This window comes from Aethalodelphis obliquidens, unplaced genomic scaffold (genome assembly GCF_003676395.1).
Source record: "Aethalodelphis obliquidens isolate GAN/ISIS:26980383/991018 unplaced genomic scaffold, ASM367639v1 scaffold84, whole genome shotgun sequence".
Lineage (NCBI taxonomy): Eukaryota > Metazoa > Chordata > Mammalia > Artiodactyla > Delphinidae > Aethalodelphis > Aethalodelphis obliquidens.
The window spans coordinates 2,592,543-2,614,905 of record NW_020838028.1 but is presented as its reverse complement, the minus strand read 5'-3'; the positions used below and the strand labels follow the sequence as shown (position 1 = coordinate 2,614,905).

Below are 22,363 nucleotides of genomic sequence, written 5' to 3'. Positions count from 1 at the left end.
TACTCTGCTTCAGATTAAGGTAGAAATGAGTTATGTGAAGGGAGGGGGAGGCATTTCTCAAGTGCACCCAGCTTTGTACTTGTAGACTGGAAAACAAAACAGAGAACCTATGAGTTTATTTGGCTATGCACCTTTGAAAATTATTAAATATCTTTATTCATTCTAGAATTAATTATTTCTAGACATGAATCTAGCCTTTCTAGGATTAATGATGAAAACTTGGTATCTTTGTTAAAACATCATGTTCTGTACACTGCTAAAGTGAGCGTGACAGAAAGGGTGTGCAAAAATTGAACTGTTACTGGGAATATGGTGAACTAGATAACTGGGGAAAAGCAAAAACAATAACAAAATCAACCACCTTCCAATAACAAACACCTTGACTATATTCATATTTTTAAATAAAACAAATAGAAAATAAAAATAGCAATCTTTTCAAAACCATGGTCTTTTTCTTTTTGGAAAATAAAGGATATCCTTACAGACCGAAAGTAAAATATGAATCAAACCCAGATAGTTAAGGAGAGGGACAGTGACTGGCCTGAGGGCATCTGCCCATTGTTAGTGACTTAGAGCTCTTTTTTTTTACACTCATGTGAGGAAAAGAAGACAAAACTGAGGGTCCAGACGAGATGTACTGTCAAATTAGAAGCAGTCAACAAAAAGCCAGGAACCTGGAAAAACTTCACTCTCAGTGAGAAAGTTGACTGGTAAAAATTTGCCCTAAATAAGGAAACACCTTAGAAACTTGGCTGCCTTGTCATGGGTTCTGAAGAAAGGAGAAAATGAAGCCTCCCTGAGAATTTATAACCATAAACTGTCCCCCAAGTGGGTGGATGGCCCAAATTCTCACCTCCTGCGGGTTCATAAACTTTACACTAAGAATTTATTTTGAGGTGATCCCAGGTTGGAAGTTTTCTTAGGCCCTTCACAGAACCAAGCATGAATTCTCTCTGAGGGAACATGTTAACAAACCTGTCCTTAAAATATCTGCATAAATAAAATGCCAATAAACATGACTGTATAATCAAAAATTACAAAAGACACAATAAGTATCATGAGTAACAGCAATAAATACAACTAGCAGAAACAGACCCACACAGATTTTAGTTTTTAGACTGTTCTATATAGCACATAAAAATATATCTTCAAATAATATATTCAAATGAATAAAGAAAGAATTGAAAATGTAACTAAGGAATGGAAGACTGGGTAATTTGAAAATGACTCAAACAGAACTTTTAGGAATAAAAATACATAATGATTGAAATGAAAAATTATTTTGGGGTTAAAGAACATATTAGACAAAGATAGATAATTATTAAAGTATAAAATACATCTGAAATATATTTTTCCATAGTGATGTACAGAGAAATAAAAAATATTTAAAAGAAGGTAAGAGACATGAAGTGACAAGTTCTTATGTGCATCTAATCAAAATTCCAGAAGGTGGAAATAGGATGGGGTGAAGCAATATTTGAAGGAAAAAAAAAAGCTTAGATTTTATAATTTTTCAGCTTCCAGAATCACAACAAATTCAAAATAGGAAAAAAATTCCACCCCTAGACAAGTGAGAGTGAAACTACATATCATCAAAGGAAAAATAACCTTAAAAGTAACAAGAAAACAAAACAAGTTACCTATAAAGAAATGAAAGATTGACGATTTCTAATCAGCAACAAAAGAGGCCAGGAGAATATCTTCCATATGTTAAAAGAAAATTTTCTTAGAACAGTAAAGCCCATAAAGACTCTTGTGTAACAATACCAGCCAAGTAGAAATTTTCAGAAAAAAGTAAAACAAACTTTATCTTTACAAACTCACTAAAGAAGCTTCTCAAGGCAACATTACAATGAAGATATAAGAATAATGATTCTAAAAAGGCACTCTGAGATGTTAGAAGAGATTTGTGGACAAAAAATGTTTAATATGCTTTTAAATATAAGCAAAAAATGACTATGAAAAATTAACTATAATGACTTATTTGTTAAAAATAAGCAGATGGTAATAAAAGCCAGATGGAACTAAAATTCTAGACAAATTTGCATGTAAGTTGGGAAGGGGTGATCAGAATTCAATCACTATAAGTTCTTTGAATTGTTTGGGAGTAGAGTAGTGATACTGATTAACTAGATTTTAGTAATTTATGTATACTGAGTAAAATTTCTAGGACAAATTCCTAGTAAATAGAAATAAATACTATAGCATTGAAATCAATACAGAAGAAAGAAAGAAATTAAATGCAAATAAAAACTCAATCAATCTGAAAGAAGGCAAAAATGAAGGAAAAAAAGAAAAGTTGAAGCAATAGAGGTAAAAAATGAAGTGGTAGAAATAAATTATATTAGTAAGCACAGCTAATGTAACTTTCTTAAAAGACAAAGATGGACAGATTAGCTTAAAGCAATTTTAAACTATATGCTGTATATTAATTTTCTGTTGCTACATAACAAGTTATCATAAATTTAGCAGCTTAACACAAAACCCATTCATTAGCTTACAGTTCTGTAGGTCAGAAGTCTGCATGAGCTCCACTGGGTTCTCTGATAGCAAGCAAAATAGACCTTTGGGAGGGAAAATAAAGCCTTTTTAGGGTTAAAGAGAGTTAACCACTGGTTAAAATGAATTCACCAGGAAGGTGTAACAATTTTAAACTAATATGTACCCTATAACATACCTTCAAAATTTATAAAGGGTAAATTGACAAAATTTAATAATTGATAACTCCACCATCATAATACTTACAATATAAAAAAGAAACACTGAAAATGAATAAATTAAGTATACAGCATTAAGATCTTAGGGTGAATAAAAACAGGAGAATCAGTTAAAAAACAGAAGGAAGGAATAAATATGAGCAGAGATTAATATAATAAAAATAAAGGTACTATAGAGAAATTAAAATAACCAAGGAAATTTTGAAAGCCTAATAAAATTGACAAATCTTTACAAGAGTAATCAAAATTAAAAGAAAAAAGGTACAAATAAACCATATAAAAAATGAAAAAGAAATTATCAATAGAGATGCAGTGGAGATCAAAGGTATAACTAAATGCTTCATTCTAGATAAATCTCAGAAAAATAATGAGTGAAAGAAGCCAGATGCAGGAAAATCACACTGAATTATTCTGTTTAACTACAAATACACAAAATATATATAACTAAATAATATTGTATTATATTTGTGGTTACATCCAGATGACGTAAAGCCACAAAGAAAAACAAGAAAATGGGAATTATAAAATACAAGATTTAGAATTGTGGTTACCCCAAGGTAATTTGACTGGGGATAAGTACACAGAGGGCTTAAAAGTTTTTGTTTTTATTCTATTTTTTTCAAGGTACATAGTGGAAGATGCTGTACTATTTATTTGTATTCTTTTTTTTTTTTTTTTTTTTAAACATCTTTATTGGAGTATAATTGCTTTACAATGGTATGTTAGTTTCAGCTTCACAACAAAATGAATCAGTTATATATATACATATATTCCCATATCTCTTCCCGCTTGCGTCTCCCTCCCTCCCACCCTCCCTATCCCACCCCTCCAGGCGGTCACAAAGCACCGAGCTGATCTCCCTGTGCTATGCGGCTGCTTCCCACTAGCTATCTACCTTACGTTTGGTAGTGTATATATGTCCATGCCTCTTTATCGCTTTGTCACCGTTTACACTTCCCCCTCCCCATAGCCTCAAGTCCATTCTCTAGTAAGTCTGTGTCTTTATTCCTGTTTCACCCCTAGGTTTTTCATGACATTTTTTTTTTTAAATTCCATATATATGTGTTAGCATATTCTTTATGCCTTAATATACATTATATGCACTTTGATATAGATAAAATTTTAATAATTTTAATTAAAACTTTTTTTTTTTTTTTTTGCGGTACGCGGGCCTCTCACTGCTGTGGCCTCTCCTGTTGCGGAGCACAGGCTCCGGACGCACAGGCTCAGCGGCCATGGCTCACGGGCTTAGCCACTCCACGGCACGTGGGATCTTCCTGGACCTGGGCACGAACCCATGTCCCCTGCATTGGTAGGCGGACTCTCAACCATTGCGCCACCAGGGAAGCCCAAAACATCTTGAATATGTAGATGTCTATGAAATATTAACAAAACGACAGAAAACATATTGATTAAAGCAACTTCCTAGGTTTAATTTTTTAAATATGCTCTAAAACCAATATTTTACTTGTATTTGAAATGAAAATATTTAGTTTTAGACACTGAATGCTGAAATAATAATCCCACTGCGAAGATACATATTTAGGATACTGCTTTTGAATTCTGAGCTTGCTATTATGTCACCCAAACATTTAGTCCATAGTGTTATAGTTATATCAGACACCAATATAACATAGAAATAATGCTTAAATTTATAAGGTATGTTACTTGGTGGTTGCCTTCCTTGATAATTTCTCAAATTTTGAAAGCAGAACAAAGGTGGTTATGTCAGATGGTTGATTTATCAGCCTTTTCTTGAACTTGCTTTTTACTAGCAGTAGGAATGACAAGCCAATTCTTTTCAACCCACTGGCCTATAGGTTTGGATTTGTCACCTTTCAGAGTTGACTAAAACATTTTAATAAATATCATGCAAGCAATATGGCAGGTTACATAGTGGTGCTGGGTCTGGGAGACTGAGCCAACTCCATTGGTTCTGTCATTAGAGCTAGCATGTTTTAGGCCTTTCACTCAGAAACTGGAATGCTGAGATCTTTAAAATGAGATTTATTTTCCCTTTAAGGAGATGTTTGCCCTTTCTGTGTTCTAAGGCTGCTTGGTGAATAATGGTTCTTATAATCACATTTCTGAAAGCATCTTTTATATGTCTTTGTATTGGCCCTCCATTCATATGTACAGTCACAAAGCTACCATATTATGGCCTATTTTGTATAATTAATTTCTCTAGTAGCAATCTCTTATCTATGTTAACAAAATAAGGAAAGTATAGATGCTGAAAACTGCTTATTCCTTCAAGCCACAAAACAAAAATAAATGCTTAACCATGTAATATTAAGCTACTATCATTTGATAATTTAGCCACTCATAAGGAATAACATGGCAGAAGATAGTCTAAATATTTTTCTGCTGGCTTCTTGTTCAGCAAAATCAGTAGTAATTCTAGTTCTTTCCATTTACTCTATATTATAATTCAAAGTGCTAGACAGCAAATTGTACTAGGGCACATTGTATTTATTCTGCATCTGTTAACACACTATTTGAAACTCTGCAGACCTTGCCTGGGAAGATACTTTTAGATTGTGTATATTTCTGTATTCAGGTAAGTCAGGTATCTTTTTCTAAGTGCTTCTATATACTGAAACATGCCCAATCTCCTTACTTAATAATAAAACAGTCCATGACTCTTTGTAAATCAGTAGGGATCCAGCAATAAGGTGCAACATATCACAAAAGCAGTGTAGGCTATCAATGGAGATAATAAGCAGGTGCATTAATATTCATGCCTTATGAAATCCTTGTTGTGCTTCTAAAAAGCTGTAGAATACATTCCAAGTTTAATGTTCACCAGTAGATGTTTGCCAGTGATTTTCAGATATTTCTTGTAGCAATTCATTCAAGGCATCCCTAGGTAATTTAGGAAAATTTCATCTGTATTTTCCATTTACTTAATTGTATGCTCAGCTAATGTACCTCAGTGAGTATCCGTGTGTGTAGTGGGGGTCAGGTGGCAGTGATAGGAGAAAAACTACATGCGTTGTTCTGTACAGTACAGTATTTCCATAGTGTCAAAAAGTGCATTTAGACTTTGTTTCCATTATAGAGTGACCAAAAAGGGAGGATAAGAAAATAATGCTATGCTACAAGGAATGCAGAGACACCAATAAAACAGGACCACTACATAAAGATGCACAGGCTGGGTACTGTCCAAGTCCAGAGGCCACCACACACTACCCCCCAGAGTTATACAATGTATCAACACCACAAAAAAAGCATATGAAAGTGTACTACTGTTCAGTCTTTAAAATAGGGGATTGCTATGTGTCCTTATTTAGTTCATCTATAAATAAATTCATAATAAAGCAAATATATTATGCACATGGATAATGTGAGTAGCATGCATCTTAGACTTAATATCCTTGTTTGAAATTGTATTTGATTTCTTTATTTTTCCAGACATTGATAAAGACCACTTCTACCTCCTTTGGAATCTTAACTGTATACCTCCTGTGTCTTCCTACCTTTCCAAGAGGTGAAGGGGCGGGGTTGGGAGGAAAAGGAATATTCTACCATCCATGTACTACACTCCTAACACCACTACTGCTACTGCCGCTATTAGCACCACCATCACCACTAAACAGAGAATTCTGAAAGAGCTCTTTGGACTAATACTATTTATCCTAGCTTTCCCCACTGGTCTGTTCTGCATTCCATGCTCCTCTTGATTCCCTTTGTTTACTCATTCATCCAGTTATCCTTTTATTCATTCATTCAATAAATGTTTACTGAGACCCTATAGTATACTAGATAGAATGCTAGAGGATGGGGACAGAGTGTGAACAAAATATACAAAATCTCTGCAGTCATGGAGCTTATATTCTGATAATGAGTAGGTTTGCAGGGTTAATTCAACCACTTTAAATCTTTTGCATTTTACAGAGTCTCCCTTTACATTCAGGATATTGTTGCTAGAGCTGGGAGCTTTTACTTCCTCCCTATTTTGTATGAAGGGTTTATACCACATCAGCTTTTTATAAAAAATTTCAATTAACACTTTTATTTTGAGATAACTGAGTCATGTGCTATTGTAAGAAATACTACAGAGAAATCCCATACACCCATTATCCAGATTCCCCCACTGTTACTTCATAGTACGGTATCACAGCTAGGATATTGACATTGGCGCAATCCACCAGTCTTATACAGATTTCTCAAGTTTTACTAGTACTTATTTGTATGTGTGTATGTGTGTGTGTTTTTAGTTTTATACCATTTTATCACATATGTATGTTTGTGTATCCATCACCACAGTTAGGATACAGAACAATTCCATCACCACAGGGATCCCTCATTCTGCCTTATACAACCATATTCACCCCCTGACCTTTGCCACACCTTATTTCCTAACCCCTGGCCACCTCTAATCTGTTCTCCAGTTCAAAAATTTTGTCTTTTCAAAATGTAATCTAAATAGATTTGAAAAGTACGTGACCTTTTGGATTGACTTTTTTTTCACTCACCATAATTCTCTGGAAATTCATACAAATTGTTGTATGTGTCAGTAGTTTGCTCTTTTCCATTGCTAAGTACTATTCCATGACACAGATGTATAACCATGTATTTATCCACCAACTGAAGGATATCTAGATTGTTTCCAGTTTGGGGCTATTTTTAATGAAGCTGACATGAACATTTGTGTACAGATGTTGGTGTTATCATACATTTATTTTTGTGTAGGAAAAATGCCCAAGGGTGCAACTGTTGGACTGTGTTGAAATTGATGTATAGTTTCATAACAAACTGCCAAACTGTTTTCCAGAGTTTCTGTAACATTTCACTTTCCTGGAATATATGGGAGATAGTCTCCCACAATTTCTCCACACCCTCATCTTCATTTGGTGTTGTTACTGTTTTTCATTTTAGTCACTTAGGTAGATTTTGTCTTTACATAATATTAGCCTTTGATGCATGGAACTAAAGTTTCAAGAATACATTGACGTTTCCTTGACAATCTCTTAGGAGTATCTCAGTTCATTTGAAGACTTTTGCACTGCTGTTTGATGACGAGAATACGTTTGTATCAGAAGATGCCAAGACTCCATAACAAAAAGTTAGGATCTCAAAGTAGACCTGAGAAAAAAATCACAAAGAACTCTCTATTTGTCATGATGATGTCAAGTTTGCTATTGTTGTGACCGTTCCGTAGAAGTAGGATGGACCCCATCTCAAATTTGTTCAAGTGTTGACAGTGATGATGCCACACTTGCACCAACAGAGTATGAAAAGGTTTATTCCTCCCATAATGAAGGTTCTCAGAGAGCATGGCGGCTCCCAAACAGGGCCAAAAATGGCTTGAAGGAGTCAGAAAAAGAGACTGACATGGGATTTTTATGGTGGATTTGGGATGGGTCTGGAGTGAGAATTCCTGCTCGTGGTTTGGACTTCCTGCTGATGCCAAGGGAAGGAGTACTAGGGTTTTCTCATCAACTTATGATGCCAAGGGAAGGAGTACTAGGGTTTTCTCATCAACTTACCCAGATGTGGAGCAAAAGGAGAAGAGTGGATGGTGAAGCTTAAAAGTAGTCAGTAGTCAAATATAAAAAAAAAAAAAAAATGGAGTCAGACTTCTTACTATAATTTTGATGACATTGGGAAGAATTTGGGGATATATTGCTGCAGCATGAACAAGGACTTTCCATCAATCTGCTTAGAAGCATAGAAGTAAAATGAACAATTTAAAGAAATACTGGAGCCCTGCTCACCATCTTTTCTTCCTCTCCAGCTTAAGTGCTGACATTTCCTGGTTTGTGACCAATGACTTATTACTCACTGTCATGCTCATGTTATTCATAATGATAAACAGTCTCTCCTCTTGGCCTGGGTATGTGAAGATTCACTCATTTTGGTATTGGCTTTGGCTATTGGTAAATCACTGTGTCCTGAACCATAATTCTTTGGGCAGCTAAAGTCCTCAAAAGTAAAGTTTGCTATTACAAATTAAAGGAACTTTGTAACTTCCCATCCTGTCCCTGAATGAACACTATAGGGAACTTCAAAACACCTGCCAAAATATGGGTTTGCTTGGTGTTGAAAATTTGGCATTAATTGCCTATTCTTCGTAAGTGCCAATTACTGGCTTATAATTCCATCTAAAGAATTCTGTACAGTTAATGTGTACCTGTGATATGCCTCAATGAAATCTAAATAAAAGTGGCATCAATAAAGTCAGGAAAAGAATATTGCAGCTGTGGGGCAGTACATTACTAATAATCTCAATTTACTTTCTTAACTGGACAAGGAACTAAAAACAAAAACAAAAACCAAATCTTGGTCATAGTAACAATTATATAAGGACCTGTATCCAAGTGTTTAAAAAGTAATTGCAGAAATCCATGAAAATCATCCATTGCTGATGGCATATTTTGATCTAATTTTCATGAGATGGAAGACACTATTAAATTGGGAAACTATTAGCACTATTATCTTTTTTTTTTTTTGCGGTATGTGGGCCTCTCACTGTTGTGGCCTCTCCCGTTGCGGAGCACAGGCTCCGGACGCGCAGGCCCAGCGGCCATGGCTCACGGGCCCAGCCGCTCTGCGGCATGTTGGATCCTCCCGGACCAGGGCACAAACCCGTGTTCCCTGCATCGGCAGGCAGTCTCTCAACAACTGCGCTACCAGGGAAGCCCCTAGCACTATTATCTTTAAGAGATGAAAATTATAAATGCTCTTACAGAATACTTATCATTCCATTAACTAAACACTTTTTCAAAATTCACTTATATAATAAATATAGGTAGCCAGATAACCTAATTACATTTTTATATTACACATATGCTGAATATGAAGCAAAGCTTTTCTTCAGAATAATCTCTCAGAAAATCTGAAATTACCTTATGTTCAAATACCTACAAAATCTCATATTACGTTTCATTATTTTATTTTGAATAAAGTTGTATTTGGGGAAGGCATTAATCTAAAACAGCGTTAAATAAAAACTAACTTTGAATGCTATTTGGGTCATCTAATGAATACCATTAAAACAAGGAGACAAGTATATCACAGATGTAGTAATTATTTTTGATGGTATGGCCTCAAAATTGCCCAAAATACCTGTCATCATGAAAAGGCTTTTAATAATCATTTTAAATAACAATACAGAATTTCCATTTTAAAATAGGAAGATTTGGGCAATGAACTAAAAGAGTGTGGAGTATAAGTGTCAGAGATTCTAACTTTATCTTTAACTTTATCTGATTCTAACTAAATCACATCTCTAAATCAGAAGCGTGTTCCACGATGGAGGGTTGCCAAATGTAGTGACTGTCAAGTATGTTTCATGACAATGCTAAGAGGACATATGGTGACTACAGATCTCAGGCCAAGTTGCCAAAGAACAGTTCTCCAAAGTAGATGGCCCTCCCTGAGAGGCCTGGAATAATGGGGATGGGGTGTTCTGATTGGGAGTGGGCCCTGTCACCCCTCAACATGAGCCTCTTGCAGAATGCTAGTCCAGGGAAAACCTCACATCATTCAGAAGGCGATCCATTCCAAAGGGACCAGTATGAGAATTTTGTCATTAAGAATAAAAGAGGAAGAAAATAACAAGAAAATCCAATAACAGGTGAAGAACCCTCCACCAGAAAAATGATACCACAAGCCAGAGGAAAATTTTGATTAAAATATCCCAGTGAATTAAAAAAATTAGTGAAATCATTGTCTTTATAAAATAAGGTTTCAAAGCAAAGATACAAGAATGTAGAGAGGATGGTGTGAGACAGTAGAAGATGAAACAAGAGATGGTAGGCTCAGGAAAAGAATGCAGAAGAGAAAAATGTAGAGAAAAAAAGGTCAAATTGGAATCTCCACAAACATTAGTCAACACACCCAAAATCATAGTAAGGGATATGATATGACTGAGTGAGTGAAATTAAAAGTTAAAAAGAGGTGTAGACATAGAAGATAGAAAAAAACCCAGAATCTGCATAATTGTGTCTCTAAAAAATAGAACTAAAAAAATGAATAAGTAAAGTAATGGTTAAGTATTCCCAAAAGACTTAATAGAATAAAGAAACATGAGAATCTTTAGACTTAAAGGGCAAATTGTGCCTAGAAAAGTGACAGCGATCAATAAACTTAGCAAAATTATTACACTAAAAAAAAAAAAAGAGAGAGAGAATACTGTGGGCATCCAAGCAATTAAAAAATCAATTCACGAGGCTTCCCTGGTGGCGCAGTGGTTGAGAGTCCGCCTGCCAATGCAGGGGACACGGGTTCATTCCCCGGTCCGGGAAGATCCCACATGCCGCGGAGCGGCATGGCCGCTGAGCCTGCGCGTCCGGAGCCTGTGCTCCGCAACGGGAGAGGCCATAGCAGTGAGAGGCCCGCGTACCACAAAAAAAAAAAAAAAAAAAAAAATCAATTCACCTGTAAAGATGGAAAAAAATTTTCTGGTTCCAGTTTTCTGATACTGCTCCTTGCATCACTCAACAGTGTTAAGAAAGTAAAACAATGCCTTCAATTCTAAGGAAAACAGTTGTGATTCAGTAACTTTATACTCAGCCTAATTATTGGCCATGTGTAAAGAAAATAAACAATTTGGTTGTAGGCTGCATTGTTTTCACAAATCTTCCGGAAGAATGTTATAGAGAAAAGTTCAGGCATTGGAAGTAGTGGAAAAACTCCAGCAGTAGTACTGGAAAAGATTGTTGAGGCAATTTGAACTAAGGTCAAAAGAAATGCATGGCTTCTGATTATAGACCAGAATATAGAGGTATTCCCAAACCATAACAACATAGAAATGATATATGGTGTAAAAAAGTATAATATGCTGAAGTTCACATCTTTTATAGATGAGGGGAAAAGATATCATTTAAAGATGATAAATAAAATAGGGACTTAATATATTCAAAGAGTCAAACAGTTAATAGGAAAAATAATATAATAAGTAAAATAGGGTGATGGAGGTGGAGAAGGCAGAGGGAGAAGAAGCAGAAAAATAATTTTGTCAATGCTCATACTAGGGAATAAATAAAATCAACAGAAATAATAAAATACATCTATTAAATGAAGTTTAATTATAAAGATAATAATCAGAAATAATAGAAACCTTTTATATTACAGTAAAATGCACATAAGAATGTAGGATAGAAGATGAAACAAAGAAGAAACTATTTAAATAATTTTACAGGTACTGATATAAATATAATAATGTTCAAGATATATTGTTAAATAGAGAAAAGTTGTAAAAGAGCATTGCAAAATTGTATGTGTATGTTTGTTCATTAATATCCTTAATGTATATGCTCGTGTATTAATGGCATAGCACTTATTTCTCTTAAATGATACTCCACTGCATAATAGCTATCTCAAGAGAGGCACTATGTAGCTACTGTTATTGTTATTATGTTATGACCTTGTATCCTAATAAATCAGTATTTTTTATTAATATCACATGCTTAACATAAAACTATATGTAGTACCTACATGTGAGTACCTACATGTACAGTTGGGCTACTGACCTCCCTTCCCTTTGATTTTTCACAGCAATTTAATCTGTAATGTATTTTAACATTGTACTGTATCTTTGTCACTTTCTAACGGTTCAATATATGATAGTTTTATCTTTATGGAAGAGATGAGACTGACTGTCAATCCCTTTGACTCCAAATCCAGTTATTCAACACAGTCACAGGAAGCAGAATGATAGACATCAACAATAAACATCTATAATTATTATAACACCTGCTAACATGTATTGTGTGCCTATAGATGATGAATAAGAAACTGAGACACAGTGGTTGATTACTTCGCCCCAAATCAAAAAATAGTGAGACAAAACTTGGATTAGAAGCCAGGGAGGCTGGCCCCAGAGCTGGTGCACATAACAGTACATTCGAAGTGTGACCCTGCTCACTAACTTCTCTTTCTCCATGGGCGAAAGGCAGGATATAATGACTTATTTTATAAAGTTGCTACAACAATTCTTAAGAAGAATACATCTAAGAGCTTTGTAATCCATGAAGCTCTCTAGCAAATGCAAGATATTACCGATGCCATTGTATCTTCTTGCTGCCCTTTTTACCACCATGTCATAGAGGCTAAACTCACAGAGGAGCAAAGTTTTCACTTAGATTGCTGTAGAGATCACTTGCTTTTATGATCATTTACTGACTTTTAAATCTCAACATGCATGTTCCTGCTCAGATTGTACTATACTCAAGCCCCAAGATAAGCTTATATTCTACTGAGAAAGACTGCCAACAAGGCGTAATGTGATAAGGGGCGTTTTTTGCAAAGACCTAGCAGAGAGGAAAGGAGAAGGGAAGGATTGTGAGACTCAAAGATTTAGACAAATGTCTCCCAGCTTAGAAAGAAAGACCAGCAATTTCAAATTCTAATAATCTTCCCTGGAGTGAAGCATCAACAAGTTTCACATTGTATTTATGCTACACAGGAATATTTTTGCATTGTCCTCAGTCCCCCCTTTCCTGCATGTATTCCCACAAAGACTGTCCTTGACCAACACCAGAAATGAATTTGATTTCTCTAATGCAGAAGGTAATTGGATTTTTCTTTATTGAATGCATCCCTTTAATGACTGTCTCTGCTCCTGCCAATTTAGCTGCAAGTGACCTGACATTGATCTGATGATATGACTTAAAGAGTTGGAGCTGGGAGTGAAAAAGACCAGCTGTCTGGCATCAGAAAAAATGTTTTTTGCCTCATCTTGCTATTTTCCTGAGAAAATCCTTTGTCCTTGAATGTCATTTTTCCAAAACATGCTGCTGTGATAATTGGTCATATAGCAGCGGATTGCTTCCTTCTAGAAAATACGATAAGTATTTCCCAGAAATTCAAAGGATCGTGAGAGATTACTACAAACAACTCTATGCCAATAAAATGGACAACCTGGAAGAAATGGACAAGTTCTTAGAAAAGCACAACCTTCCGAGACGGAACCAGGAAGAAATAGAAAATATAAACAGACAAATCACAAGCACTGAAATTGAAACTGTGATTAAAAATCTTCCAGCAAACAAAAGCCCAGGAACAGATGGCTTCTCAGGCAAATTCTATCAAACATTTAGAAGAGCTAACACCTATCCTTCTCAAACTCTTCCAAAATATAGCCGAGGGAGGAACACTCCCAAACTCATTCTACAAGGACACCATCACCCTGATACCAAAACCAGACAAAGATGACACACACACAAAAAAGTACAGGCCAATATCACTGATGAACATAGATGCCAAAAACCTCAACAAAATACTAGCAAACAGAATCCAACAGCACATTAAAAGGATTATACACTGTGATCAAGTGGGGTTTATCCCAGGAATGCAAGGATTCTTCCATATACACAAATCAATCAATGTGATACACCATATTAACAAATTGAAGGAGAAAAACCATATGATCATATCAATAGATGGAGAAAAAGCTTTTGACAAAATTTAACACCCATTTATGATAAAAACCCTCCAAAAAGTAAGCATAGAGGCAACTTACCTCAACGTGATAAAGGCCATATATGACAAACCCACAGCCAACATTGCTCTCAATGGTGAAAAACTGAAACCATTTCCACTAAGATCAGGAACAAGACAAGGTTGCCCACTCTCACCACTCTTATTCAACATAGTTTTGGAAGTTTTAGCCACAGCAATCAGAGGAGAAAAAGAAATAAAAAGAATCCAAATAGGAAAAGAAGAAGTAAAGCTGTCACTGTTTGCAGATGACATGATACTATACATAGAGAATCCTAAAGATGCTACCAGAAAACTACTAGAGCTAATCAATGAATTTGGTAAAGTAGCAGGATACAAAATTAATGTACAGAAATCTCTTGCATTCCTATACACTAATGATGAAAAATCTGAAAGAGAAATTAAGTCAACACTCCTATTTACCACTGCAACAAAAAGAATAAAATACCTAGGAACAAATCTACCTAAGGAGACAAAAGACCTGTATGCAGAAAACTATAAGACACTGATGAAAGAAATTAAAGATGATACAAACAGATGGAGAGATATACCATGTTCTTGGATTGGAAGAATCAACATTGTGAAAATGACTGTACTACCCAAAGCATTCTACAGATTCAATGCAATCCCTATCAAACTACCAATGGCATTTTTCACAGAACTAGAACAAAAAATTTCACAGTTTGTATGGAAACACAAAAGACCCTGAATAGCCAAAGCAATCTTGAGAAAGAAAAATGGAGCTGGAGGAATCAGGCTCCCACAGTTGGAGGGAATGGTGAAAACATCACAGTGGTGATGTGACTTGACCCAAGATGGGCAGGATTTGTGCACCTGAGAAAAAGAGGTGGAACATTTTTGGAACAATACTGGATAATTAGAATAATATGCCATAAAAAGGGTTCATGTCTTATATCTCACACATCATTGAAGGGAAAAAGGGAGAGAAAGGAAGGTAATATTTTGACTAGTGATATAGGTAAAAATCTAGACATATCAGGAAATGTTTGAATTTTGGAGTTTCTGATTTAGACAAACTTAAAAAGAATATGACATTTTATTTATTATGTTTTTGTTTCTATGGAGAAGTTAATAGTATCTTAAAGATGACTCCTTGGATAAGGTAATCTTGATGTTTCTTTAAAAAATATCACTATTTGATACTTTGAACAGCCTTAAATATGCTCATTCATTATGTGAAGTCAAATGAACTGTTAAAACTTTTAACTGAAGTATATTCTTCTAATTTTCATCTCTGCATATATTCTAATGTTAAAATACATACATATTTTATTCTTAACAAAATGTGAATTATATACATATTTAAACCTAAATGGAAGATTTCTGAAAGCGCTAAATAAGTTTCTTTCATTGCTTCAGGTCACTGATATGATGCTTCAGGACAAGCCCTATCCTGATTGGGGAAAATCTGCAAGAGCTTTCTGGAAGAAAGGAAATGTTAGGATTATTTTATTCTGGTAAGAGATTGTTTCATTTATTGGCATATGTCTTGCCTCGTTCACAAGGACTTGTGGTGGATTTCGTTTTCTTTAGATATATAAAATTCTATCTAGAGAGGCACTTCTAGTGGACACTGTGCTCCATTAAAATGATGAAAACCATTATCCTATTTATCAATTAATTTCTGCTTACACATTGTTGCATATACACATTTATAAGAGATACATTTACTAATATAGTAAAGCGAATAAGATTTTACCAGAGGTAAGTAGGTTTTTGAGTCAGCAAAAATAAGCTATAAGTTTCATCAATGGAATCGGGTATAAAAATGTCCCCAGTGAGTACTGAATTTCCAGTGTATTTGACAGGATATAATTTTGCTTTGAAGAAATCATACAGTGAAGGAACCTCTTACAGACCACATCTGGCTCTTTGGCACTTCTTTTTGTACCAATAATTGCCTTTAGCTCTCCAGCCCAATCATTGCAATTAAAAAACAATCCATGTCTTATGGAACTTTGTCTTTTGCGTAGTCAACATTATTTATGTATATCTGAAGAAGCTTAGACAGAAATGGTAGGAATATAGAGACAGCAAGAAAGGCACTTCCACCCGGCCGTGTGACAGTGATTCAACCCGATGTATGAAAAGTTATCTACATTAACACCCAGAAGCCTTGTAATTGATGATGACTTGTGCTTCCTAAATTGCATTCTGTTCACCTGCCTTTCAAAATGAAAAAAAAAAAGTCTGTTTATTCTTGGATCTAACTCTGAGGGTTGATTTTTTTTCATGTACAAGCTACAAAAGTCATGGTCACTAAGTACTTGGAGGAAAATATACACTCTAAGCTATCTTTGTGCTTTAGCACTATTACTAAATGTTGCTTCAGATGTATGGCATTTTGAACTCAATTAACAGCAAGTAAACAAAAAGTAGATTTTTCAATAACGTTGTAAAAATGAATATGATTTTGTAGATGTTTATTCACAACTTGCCTCAGAGTCAAGTGTGGCCTATTTTATGGCACATTTACTTCATATTGTTTCCTGTTTGTAAGTTCCCCAGGTAGCTTGACTAAATAATATGTAATATAATTTTAGCAAGTATTCATTGAAGATATGTTTTGCTCCAGGCACTATGCTAAGAACTTACTCATTTAATCCTGATAACCCTGTAAGTAAGTGCTATTATTATAAGCATAGGTCTCTGAATTCAGGGCCCCAGTTACTAAGCATTATATTAGACTGTCTCTAGAAAAACAAAGGATACATTGGTGTGCAAATTCTAAATGATTATCCTTAATCCTTGTTTAGATAATGGTGCTAAACAAGAACATGAGATTCTGGGAAATCATTCTACCCCATAGAATTCTGTACAGGGGTTTTAAGAATCATAATTTAAAAGGAGATAAACTCTAATATTAAAAGTCTTTATGGACTATCTCTCTTTTAAAATATCTACTTACTATGTTTACAGATATTTTGTATCATTCAATGTATCTTCGAAGGCAGCCCATTGATTATTGTTCAATGTGGCCAGTTACCAAGGTCACACGTATATCATTTGCAAAGATGAGCCATGCATATCTGAATGCCTCTATTATTGTTGTCATTAGCTACACTTAGTTGCAATTGTTGTTTCAGAGGAGAGGAATCCATACTAGATTTCTCCTTAATCATCTTAGTACATTTTCCTTGAACGTTATTACCCAAATCTATGTATTACCAATCTCTGTTTATACAAGTGTGTTTATTTTTGACATATGTGATAACACAGTCCCAATGGATAATCTAAAGCGTATTTTGAATGTTGTAAAATAATTTAATTAGTCACTGACAAATAGATAATATTCTTAAATGGAGAGCAAACTAAAATTCACACTTATTCTTGTAGTCATTGTTTCTGTAAAATTATTATTAGGTAATATATTTGAGAGATGATTTTTATTGTTATGTTTCAGAAGTAATATTTCAAATCATGGAGAGCATAAAACAACTGGAGGAAAATTTAAATGCCGCTTTGAACATATTTTTTCCTATTTTATCCATTACATACCGTTAGATTATCTTGACAACAGTATTCATGGTTTTAAAAGAGAAAAATCTGATGCAAAATATTGAACATGGAAATTATGTGGGAAGCAAAAAATCTCCCTTTTTGTTCATACTTTTCAGATAAAAGGGATTTAGCAAGTATAAAGGGCATTTGTTTTTTTAGCTCTAGGAGATAAAAATACAGAAATCATTGGCAAGGTTTTAAATGAAATAAAAGATAGTATTTACATACTATGTATCACCCACTCAAAAAGAGGTATTTTCTTTTGGTTTTACCCTAGTTAAGGAGAGACATATTCGTGTAATAAATCGGTGGTGAAGAAATTTTGCAAAGGAAAGCTTTTATACATTGCAATGTGATTATGAGTTTAAACAGTACAACATGCAATTTTGTTGTAGTAAACTTACCTTTACCTAAGTGTAGCTGCTTTAACTCACAAATGCCTGTCAGAAACTATTTCATTTGCAACTGTGTGGCTAAGTTCTTTCTGATTCTTAGTGATAGATGTCTCTACATTGGAAAGAATGGTTCCTATTTCTTTCTGTAATTGTGCAAAGATGAGTCTGCTATAACACATGGGCCTTTATGCCTGGGAGGAGACTAAATTGTGGTTGATTTGAAAATACTAAATGGGAAAGGGCAGACTATTTATAGAACTTCCCTTCCAAAGCCCCATTCCCAGCCCTTTTGTTAATTAAAAAGAATAAAAATTTAAAATCAAAATCCTAGGTTAATGCCATATACTGTTCTATTTTCCAGAGGGGCTACCAATACCCCTTTTCACTCACCTGTGTCTGAAGTAAATGTATACATAAACGTAGACATAAAAAAAATAAGTAGTATGATATTTATATTAGCTTCTATCTCCCCACTTTATTTACTCTGTAGAGACACAATTTATATGCTTTTGAGGGGAAGCATCTTGGGATATTTCCCAAAGGCTCAACTTTTTAAAACATAAGGAAGACACTCTTCTGTGATTAGTCGGGGAATTGGTGGAGGAAGGAGTTGGGAGAGCTCGTGGTCATTAGGGCTTCCTGGATAATTCAATTCCTTGCCTTGGAGACACACGAGAGGTTTGTACCTTTCTGACCCCTCTGATCACATGACTTGCTTAGACCAATTAAAATGTGAGTGAAAGAGGCTTGTGTCACCTCTAGGTAGAAGCATTTAATTGCTAGCGAGAAGCACTGAAAGGGGCTCCTTTCTAGGTAGCCGTTGTGGAAGTCTGTGTCTAGCTGGAGCACTTGTCATTCAGGTTCCCTGAATGACCTGGATAAGCCCAGCATCCTTTACAACACATGTAGTGTGAGCGAGGAATATACCTCTGCAAATGGTAAGCCATTGAGATTGGGGGATTATTTGATACTGCAACATAAACCAGCCTATCCTGATGTATCCAGTCACTGATCCCTGGAAATGGAGTGCTGTCACAGCAGAAAGCAGAAATTTTAGTCTTGAGGGCTGGACAGCAAATGGCAAGAAAACTAATGAAGGCTGGAAAGATAGTAATACAGGTATTATAGTGGCAAAGCATTTGGTAAAAACTGTGGTCTGCGATTACTTAGATGCCTGGAAATTGGAAAACATAGTGCATTGCTGTGTGCATCTGTGTACAACTGTCCACTTCAATTCCACTCTGTTGCACAGAGAAAATTATGTGGGTTTTTTTTTGATGATTAGCATATTTATATTTTTTAAAAGTACTTTATGTAGTGCTCTCATGGTTTGGGTGGGCATCTTTAGATCATGATTAACTTTATTCTTGACTGAGAAACAAATGAGCTGCTGCTGGTTTTCCTGCTTTGAGTTTCATGGTTATTATTCAAGTCTAACAAGGTTGTTTAACTTTGACCATTCAAGAGCTAATCAAGAAACAATTATTGTCTTTTTTTTTTTAATGGGGAAACTTCTTTATTTTTTTTATTTTTATTTTTTTAACATCTTTATTGGAGTATAATTGCTTTACAATGGTGTTTTAGTTTCTGCTTTAGAACAAAGTGAACCAGCTATACATATACATATATCTCCATATCTCTTCCCTCTCGCATCTCCCTCCCTCCCACACTCCCTATCCCACTCCTCTAGGTGGTCACAAAGCACCGAGCTGATCTCCCTGTGCTATGCGGCTGCTTCCCACTAGCTACCTATTTTACATTTGGTGGTGTATATATGTCCATGCCACTCTCTAGCTTTGTCCCAGCTTACCCTTCCCCCTCCCTGTGTCCTCAAGTACATTCTCTAGTAGGTCTGAGTCTTTATTCCCATCCTTCCCCTAGGTTCTTCATTACCATTTTTTTTTTTTTAGATTCCATATATATGTGTTAGCATACGGTATTTGTTTTTCTCTTTCTGACTTCACTCTGTATGACAGACTCTAAGTCCATCCACCTCACTACAAATAACTCAATTTTGTTTCTTTTTATGGCTGAGTAATATTCCATTATATATATGTGCCACATCTTCTTTATCCATTCATCTGTCGATGGACACTAAGGTTGTTTCCATGTCCTGGCTATTGTAAATAGAGCTGCAATGAACATTGTGGTACATGACTCTTTTTGAATTATGGTTTTCTCAGGGTATATGCCCAGTAGTGGGATTGCTGGGTCATATGTTAGTTCTCTTTGTAGTTTTTTAAGGAACCTCCATACTGTTCTGCATAGTGGCTATATCAATTTACATTCCCACCAATAGTGCAGGAGGGTTCCCTTTTCTCCACACCCTCTCCAGCGTTTATTGTATGTAGGTATTTTGTTGATGGCTATTCTGACTGGTGTGAGGTGATATCTCATTGTAGTTTTTTTTTTTTGTTTTGTTTTGTTTTTTTGGTTTTTTTTGTGCGGTACGCGGGCCTCTCACTGCTGTGGCCTGTCGCGTTGCGGAGCACAGGCTCCGGACGCGCAGGCTCAGCGGCCATGGCTCACGGGCCCAGCCGCTCCGCGGCATGTGGGATCTTCCCGGACCGGGGCAGGAACCCGTGTCCCCTGCATTGGCAGGCGGACTCTCAACCCCTGCGCCACGAGGGAAGCCCTCATTGTAGTTTTGATTTGCATTTCTCTAATAATTAATGATGTTGAGCATTCTTTCATGTGTTTGTTGGCAATCTGTATATCTTCTTTGGAGAAATGTCTATTTAAATCTTCTGCCCATGTTTGGATTGGGTTGTTTGTTTTTTTTGATATTGAGCTGCATTAGCTGCTTGTAAATTTTGGAGATTAATCCTTTGTCATTTGCTTCATTTGCAAATATTTTCTCCCATTCTGAGGGTTTTCTTTTCATCTTGTTTATGGTCTCCTTTGCTGTGCAAAAGCTTTTAAGTTTCATTGGGTCCCATTTGTTTATTTTTATTTCCATTTCTCTGGGAGGTGGGTCAAAAAGGATCTTGCTGTGATTTATGTCATAGAGTGTTCTGCCTATATTTTCCTCTAAGAGTTTTATAGTGTCAGGCCTTACATTTAGGTCTTTAATCCATTTTGAGCTTATTTTTGTGTATGGTGTTAGGGAGTGTTCTAATTTTATTCTTTTCCATGTAGCTATCCAGTTTGCCTAGCACCACTTATTGAAGAGGCTGTCTTTTCTCCATTGTATATTCTTGCCTCCTTTATCAAAAGTAAGGTGACCTTATGTGTGTGGGTTTATCTCTGGGCTTTCTATTCTGTTCCATTGATCTATATTTCTGTTTTTGTGCCAGTACCATACTGTCTTGATTACCGTAGCTTTGTAGTATAGTCCGAACTCAGGGAGACTGATTCCTCCAGCTCCATTTTTCTTTCTCAAGATTGCTTTGGCTATTCGGGGTCTTTTGTGTTTCCGTACAAATTGTGAAATTTTTTGTTCTAGTTCTGTGAAAAATGCCATTGGTAGTTTGATAGGGATTGCATTGAATCTGTAGATTGCTTTGAGTAGTATAGTCATTTTCACAATGTTGATTCTTCCAATCCAAGATCGTGGTATATCTCTCCATCTGTTTGTATCATCTTTAATTTCTTTCATCAGTGTCTTATAGTTTTCTGCATACAGGTCTTTTGTCTCCTTAGGTAGATTTGTTCCTAGGTATTTGATTCTTTTTGTTGCAATGGTAAATGGGAGTGTTTCCTTAATTTCACTTTGAGAAATAATTATTGTCTTAACATACATGTGTGGAAGAGTGACATGATAATAATAATAATAAATGGAATAAACTAATAAAAATGACCTGAGAATCAGGGGAAATGTCAGTTAGAAGGGTTTTAGTAATAGCTCTACTAATATCCAACTGTGTGACCTGTATGACTACTTTGAGTTTCCATTTTCTTTTCTGTAAAAGGGATGCTTTGTTATTTTTTGTGGTCCTTTTCAGCTCTACAATGCTATTTTCTACTGTAAGATTAAGGTGTGGGAGAGTGAGTAATTCTGTCTGCTTTGCTCCGGAGGCCAGAATATGGACTGCTATAGTCTGAATGTTTGTATCCCTCCAAAATTCCTGTGTTGAAATCCTAATGCCCTGTGTGATGGTATTAGGCAGTGGGGCCTTTGGAAAGTGCTTAGGTCATGATGGTGGAGCCCTCAGAAATGGGATAAGTGAGTTTATAAAAAAGGCCTCACAGAGACCCCTAGCCCTTTCCACCATGTGAGGACACAGAGAGAAGGTGCCAGCTATGAATTAGGAAGGAGGCGCTTACCAAACATAACCATGC

General features: G+C 35.6%; 1 protein-coding gene across 9 annotated transcripts in view; it reads left to right on the top strand.

The window, feature by feature from the left end:
- Positions 1 to 22,363, top strand: part of TMEM117 (transmembrane protein 117) — a 558,938-nt gene that overhangs the window by 319,687 nt on the left and 216,888 nt on the right. For all 9 annotated transcript variants that reach the window (XM_027093552.1, XM_027093546.1, XM_027093548.1 and 6 more), the window contains one exon: positions 15,546 to 15,643. In XM_027093552.1, the coding sequence (XP_026949353.1) occupies positions 15,546 to 15,643 (98 nt within the window). The remainder of the gene's footprint in view (positions 1 to 15,545; positions 15,644 to 22,363) is intronic.